This window comes from Tarenaya hassleriana, unplaced genomic scaffold (assembly GCF_000463585.1).
Source record: "Tarenaya hassleriana unplaced genomic scaffold, ASM46358v1 Cleome13, whole genome shotgun sequence".
In the NCBI taxonomy this organism is placed as follows: Eukaryota; Viridiplantae; Streptophyta; class Magnoliopsida; order Brassicales; family Cleomaceae; genus Tarenaya; species Tarenaya hassleriana.
The window spans coordinates 2445975-2453188 of record NW_010963495.1 but is presented as its reverse complement, the minus strand read 5'-3'; the positions used below and the strand labels follow the sequence as shown (position 1 = coordinate 2453188).

At 41.9% G+C, this 7214-nt stretch overlaps 1 protein-coding gene across 2 annotated transcripts; it reads left to right on the top strand.

Annotated features, from left to right (window-relative positions):
- Nucleotides 1–5463: 5463 nt before the first annotated feature.
- On the top strand, nt 5464–6841 carry LOC104807648 (transcription factor NAI1). 2 transcript variants are annotated; one of them, XM_010533021.2, is made up of 4 exons: nt 5464–5574; nt 5674–6151; nt 6227–6598; nt 6696–6841. In XM_010533021.2, the coding sequence occupies exons 2-4, from the start codon at nt 5678–5680 to the stop codon at nt 6762–6764; spliced, it is 915 nt and encodes a 304-aa protein (XP_010531323.1). In that variant the 5' UTR covers nt 5464–5574; nt 5674–5677; the 3' UTR covers nt 6765–6841. The 2 variants fall into 2 exon arrangements, with proteins under 2 accessions (XP_010531323.1, XP_019057380.1); XM_019201835.1 differs by lacking the exon at nt 5464–5574 and having other exon boundaries at nt 5585–6151.
- Nucleotides 6842–7214: the final 373 nt, after the last annotated feature.

Here is a 7214-nt window from a genome sequence, read left to right as displayed (position 1 = left end):
TTGATATATATATATATATATATATATATATATATATATATATATATATATATATATATATATTATTACGGTGAAACAGGACGTTTGTTATCAAACAAATATGGTAACTACATATTTGTTAGTTCCACGATATCAGCAATGTTATATTACGTTTTCTGTTTTTGACAATTTAGGTTAATCGTCTGATTTGTATATATACATGTAAACAGAATTGATAATGGCAGCCGTTTTTCAAACTCTTCCTGCTGTGTTTTGATATTTGTCATGGTATCAGAGCCCGAATTCATCCGAAATTGAAATCGATCTATTGTTCCTTTATGACGTCTCACACGAACATCGAATCCCCTTCGAATCCCGACTCGACCCCGACCCCGACGATGGCACAGTCCACCCCTGCTGCAGATCCTGTTGCTATACCACGGCACACCATTTCCCCTTACGATTTGACTCCGAGCGACAATCCTGGTCTCGTCCTCTCCCAGCCTTTGCTCCGAGGGGATAATTACGATGAATGGTCCATTAACGTTCGTCAAGCGTTAAAATCCAGGAAGAAATTTGGTTTTATCGACGGGACAATTCCGAAACCGGCAGATACGTCTCCTGATTTCGAAGACTGGGATACTAATAATGCCTCATTGCTTCATGGATCAAGAACACACTGGAATCCCATCTGTGATCTGATGTTGTCCACCGAGAATTGGCACAAGACTTATGGATTTATCTGAAACGCAGATTTGGGCAAACGAATGCTCCACAACTGCTGACGATTCGAAGCGAACTTGCAAATTGCCGACAATGTGGAATGACAGTGGAGGCTTATTTCGGCAAGTTAACCAAGTTATGGGATGACTTGGCTAATTTCCGTAATCTCAAACAATGTAAATGCAATGGTTGTACCTGTGATCTTGGTGCTGTTCTTGAAAAAGAACGTGAAGAAGACAGGCTCTTCGAATTTTTATTGGGCCTCGACGATTCCAGATTTGCCACTGTCCGTTCAAATCTGCTCTCCAGACTTCCTCTTCCTTCTTTGAAGGAAGCATACAACACGGTGTCCCAAGATGAAGCTGCAAAACATGTCATTCAAATGCACGAAACAAGACCTGATGTTTCTGCTTTCTTGCTCGCTCTGACCAGAAACCTCGAATCCGGTCCGACGACAAAGACAAGTCGATCGTCTGCTCGAATTGTAACAGACCCGGACACCTTGCCGAAAACTGTTTCCAGATCATCGGTTTTCCTGACTGGTGGGGTGAACGTCCGCGAAACAGAACAGGAAATGGACGAAGCAGAGGGATTCCACCGTCTGATAGTCGTAGAGGAACTGTTGCGCGAGCTAATATGACTCATGTCCCAGCTCCAACACCTCACGTTCCTCTGAATGAATCAGATAAGAATCTGATTATACGGGAATTACTCAAGAACAGTGGGCAAGCTTGATGTCTATGTTCAGTAAGTCTACCGTTACTGGTGCCGACACTGTTTCGGGTAAGTGTTTTTTCCCTCCTTGGATTATCGACACTGGTTGTTCTCAACACATGACAGGAAATTTATCATCCTTGGTTGATGTTGTTTCGATCTCTCCATGCTCGGTTATCCTTCCCGACAACAGAGCAGTCGTTTCATCTCACTGTGGTTCAGTTCTTCTGGGTCCGAACCTGCGTCTAACGCAAGTTCTTTTTGTTCCGGGGCTACGATGTCAGTTGATATCTGTTGGGCAGATGATGGTTGACACTGACTGCTTTGTTACATTTGCTCCTTCATTCTGTGTGATCCAGGACCGGATTTCCAAGACGCTGATTGGAGTAGGTGAGCAAAGGGCAGGTTTATTTTATTATCGAGGAGCAGCTACCACAACAGTTGTTAAGACGAAGAACACTCAGTCAATTGACATATGGCACAAGAGATTGGGTCACCCTTCCTCAAAGGCACTGCTGCAGATTTCTGCACTTGATATTCCAACATTTTCGTCTCCTGTTTCAGATTTATGTGATACTTGTTTAAGGGCAAAACAAATTCGGGAAACTTTTCCTTTTAGCAGAAATAAAGCATCGACTGTTTTTGAGTTAGCGCATTGTGACATATGGGGTCCATATCGGTCTCCTTCTTTTTCTGGAGCAAAGTATTTCTTAACCATTGTTGATGACTATTCTCACGGAACTTGGGTATTTTTTATGCTCGGGAAACATGAGACGCAAACAAGGATCCGAGATTTTATTGCTCATGTCGAAAGACAGTTTAACGTTGTCGTTAAAACACTCAGGTCTGACAATGGAACAGAATTCGTAAGTTTGCGTCCCTTTTTCCAATCCAAAGGCATCGTTCATGAAACATCCTGTGTGGGGACTCCGCAGCAAAACGGTCGTGTGGAGAGAAAACACTGCCATTTACTCAACATTGCTCGGAGTTTACTCTTCCAAGCCGATCTTCCTATTGAGTTTTGGGGAGAAAGTGTTTTAACGGCCGCTTATCTGATAAACAGAACATCTCGTCGATTCTAGAAAACCGCACACCGTATGAACTTCTCTACGGCCAGAAACTATGTTATAATCATCTGCGGGTTTTTGGTTGTCTTTGCTACGCTCACACCCAGAATCGAACACGGGATAAATTTGCTCCCCGCAGCTTTCGATGTATTTTCATCGGTTACCCATATGGCCAAAAAGGATGGAGGCTTTACAATCTTGACTCTAAGGAATTCTTGGTGTCTCGCGATGTGGTTTTCGATGAAACCAAGTTCCCTTACTCAGAAAAATCTGTTACTAATCAGCCCTCTCCTTTGCCACTGCAAACTGAAAATCTGATAAGTTATTTCGAAGATTCTGATTTGGATCAGTTGCATGTCCCGCCCGTACCAGCCTCTGTACCTCCTAATCTGCAACCCCGAGATTTTCTAGCAGCCGATGCTCGTGATTGTCCGACTTCATCCTCATCCTCACCATCATTGTCGTCCTCTGATTCAGCTGCCGTCCCAGTTTCTCAGGAAGTCACTGACCAAAATCTCGGAAAGGGAAAAAGGCAGAAGTTTCAAAGTGTCCTTCTCAAGGATTTTGTTGCTCGCTCTGTTTCGGTTGCACAAGGCCTCCCATTTCCTCTCAAAAATTATATTTCTTATGCTAAAGTTCAACCGAAACACCGAGCATTTCTTGCCACTGTTACAGCTGAATCTGAGCCACGGACGTATACAGAAGCCTCTACAGATGTACGTTGGCAGAAAGCCATGTCTGAAGAACTCTCTGCTCTTGAACAGAATTAGACCTGGTCTCTTGAACCATTGCCCCCGAATAAAAAGGCTATCGGCTGCAAGTGGGTCTTCAAAACAAAGTTCAACTCAGACGGAAGTGTGGAGCGACACAAAGCTCGCTTAGTTGTTCTCGGCAATCGACAGACTGAAGGAATAGATTACGAAGACACCTTTGCTCCGGTTGCCAAAATGATCACCGTTCGCACGTTTCTTGCCGTTGCAGCGGCTCACAAATGGAATGTTCATCAGATGGACGTTCATAATGCATTTTTCCATGGAGATCTATCCGAAGAAGTATACATGAAACCCCCTCCGGGTTTTCCGGTCTCTCATCCGAATGTGGTATGTAGATTACGAAAATCTTTATACGGTCTTAAGCAAGCTTCACGATGTTGGTTTGCCAAGCTCCACACAGCATTGACAACGTATGGATTTGCCCAATCCGAATCTGATCACTCGTTATTTGTTCTTTACAAAGGCGATATTCGACTTCACGTACTGGTCTACGTCGATGACTTACTTGTGACAGGCGATTCCCCACGCGCTATGGCTGATTTCAAGCAATACTTGAGCCGATGTTTCAAAATGAAGGATCTTGGAAATCTTAAGTACTTCCTTGGCATTGAGGTTGCACGAAATTCTTCGGGGTTTTCGCTATGTCGGCGGAAATATACACTTGATATCATTGCAGAATCTGGTTTGTTGGCTGCAGAACCAGTTTCTTTCCCGTTAGAACAAAATCATCGGCTGAGCATCTCTGACAGTGAAGAGATGAAGGACCCAGAACCGTACCGACGTCTTATTGGCAGACTTCTCTATCTTATCGCCACCAGACCAGATATTACTTATGTTGTGCATATATTGTCCCAATTTATGCAAGCACCTCGCGTGGATCATTGGCTCGCTGCTCTCCGCGTGGTCCGTTATTTGAAGCTGAATCCGGGACAAGGAATTCTCCTTCGTTCAGACTCAGATTTATGTTTGTATGGATGGACTGACTCTGATTGGACTGGCGACCCGAGCTCTCGATGTTCACTCTCCGGATACATAATACAGCTCGGCAATTCTCCTGTCTCCTGGCGCTCCAAACGCCAGAATACCGTATCTCTTTCATCGGCTGAAGCAGAGTACCGAACCATGGCTGTTACCACATGTGAGCTGATCTGGCTGAAAGCTCTCCTTCGTACTCTCGGTGTGCACCATTCAGACCCTGTAATTCTGAACTGTGACAGCCAGGCCGCCTTACACATTGCCGCCAACGATGTTTTTCACGATCGCACAAAGCATATCGAAGTTACGTGCCATTTCTTGCGTCATCACATCAAATCCGGACATATCATTACTCGACATGTCTCATCTTCGACACAACTCGCGGATATATTCACAAAGGCACTCGGACAGAAAGAATTTACGGCATTTCTCTCCAAATTGGGCGTACACAACATCTACACTCCAACTTGAGGGGTATTACGGTGATACAGGACGTTTGTTATCAAACAAATATGGCAACTACATATTTGTTAGTTCCACGATATCAGCAATGTTGTATTACGTTTTCTGTTTTTGACAATTTAGGTTAATCGTCTGATTTGTATATATACATGTAAACAGAACTGATAATGGCAGCCGTTTTTCAAACTCTTCGTGCTGTGTTTTGATATTTGTCATATAATAATATATATATATATATTATTATTGCATATATGGTATTAAAATACATAAATTTTCGAGTGATGTTTTTTTTCGCTTTTCACTTCGATGATGATGAAACCTGTCGCACTTTTTTTATGGATAATATTTTTGTTAGACTTTTGCTGAGAATAAGTATCATTAGAGAGAGAAAATCATGGACTATATTATAATAAGAGCAAGCATAGAAATGTGTATTCCCTGAACAATTTGAAGTATTCAAATGTCTAAAAATCATGTACGATATTTAATACAAAATAATTTAGATCCCAAATAATTTTAAAATTTATCAGTGCTATATACGCCTTTTTTTAAGATGCGGAGTAAATATTTCCAAACGCCTTTTTTAATGGGTGTATGATGTGGTCAAGAAGCATATAGTGAATTCAATTTATATTAAAACATAGGAATTTAAACCACGTGTTATTTGCAGACATAATTATACATAACTAACTAAATAAAATAATAAAAATTCCAATCAGTAATCGGCACGTTCGTTTGGTAACAAATGTGAAGCCGCGTCTTGGCCTTACACAGTTCAACTATAAAACTCCCTTCACAAAGTTTCCACAAGGATCAATTCAAAGCATAAACCCCCCAAGAGCCACAAATCTCTCTATATATATAGATATATTCTCTCTCAGGTGTGCTTAATTAGATACTTTGTCCTTACATCCTTACACGCATACAAACGCTCTGGAAGGAACTCAAGCGTTGATGAATCATTTTGTTTCTGGTCGCAGGAAAATGGAAGAATCGAGCTTTATGGATCTCATGGACACGAACGAATACTTCATAGATGAGCTGGATCTCGACTCCTCCCTCTTTGGAGAAACCTTTGATGACACGAAGCCAGCAACAGAACCCAATGGCTCGGACCGTTGGGAGATCATTACAGACAAAACACAGGTCTTTGAACCGGTTTGCGAGAGACCCACGAAGCAGGTCAAACCCAACCACAACACCAATTACTCATCTTCTCCGTCTTCGTCCTCTTCTTCAATTTCTCCGTCTTCCCAACTGATATCGTTCGGGGACTGTAACGTATCCAACATAATGGGAATGGAACAGCAGTTCCGACAAGCTACGTCTTCCAAGAAATCTACGACAAGGAAACAGCCTCATACCATGAAAGAACATGTCATCGCTGAACGGAAGCGTCGCCAGAAACTCAACGAGAGACTGATTGCTCTCTCCGCTCTTCTCCCCGGTCTGAAGAAGGTAAAAACTTGAGCTTGTATTTTAGGGTTTAAGTGGATCGATTATCAGATAAAAGCAAACACATATATGTCACAGGTGGACAAGGCGACAGTTCTGGAAGACGCGATAAGTCACGTGAAAAGACTTCAAGAACGGGTAAAACAGCTCGAGGAAGAACAAGGTTCGACCACTAAGTCAATGGAGTCGGTGATCTTCGTCAAGAGATCTGTCCTGTCGGAAGACGAGGATTCTTTGGCTTCGTCGGACGAACAAATCAGCAGAAGAACACTGCCTTTGATCGAGGCAAAAGTCTCCAACCAAGATTTGCTTCTTAGGATTCTCTGTGAGAAGAGCAAAGGGTGCCTCGGAAAGATTCTAAGTACAATGGAGATGCTTCAATTGGATGTCGCCAGTAGCTTCACTTTGCCCTTTGGAAACTCCACTCTCGATATCACGATTCTTGCCAAGGTATTCTATATATAATATGTAAATTTACTAATTGCATATTCACTGATCTTTATTAATAAGAGTCGGGCGATCATATATATGTTGTATTGAATTGCAGATGGACAGCAACTTCAGTCGACCGGTGAAGGACGTGGTGGAGAACATAAGATCCGCCATTGCTGAATAAGTTTTGCTGACTGTTTAGCTGTAATCGTTGCATTTGGATTGATATTTTGCGTATTCAATTTATATTTGGAGTGATCATGAAGCAGTTTTAAATGCATCCGATCCAACTCGTTATCTTGGTGTCTGAATTCAACGTGATAATAAATTCGATCACCGTCCCCGAGAAATTTGTCAGATATCTAAAAATCCATGACAGTAAAATCCTTCGATCCTCTTCACCTCTGAAACAGGGTGCACCTCTCGGGAATCGATTCAGGTTTGAGATGAGAATAAATCTATTCGGTTTTACAAAAATAGATTCCAATCGATTTTTTATAGTATGTTTGATTCGATTTCTCTTCTAGTTAAAAATTTCGGTTTTTCAGAATTTTTTAAAATCAATTTCATTTCCGTTCTGAAAAATTCGGTTTTCTAAAAATAATACTGTTCAGAAATTTAGAACGGTTCAAAT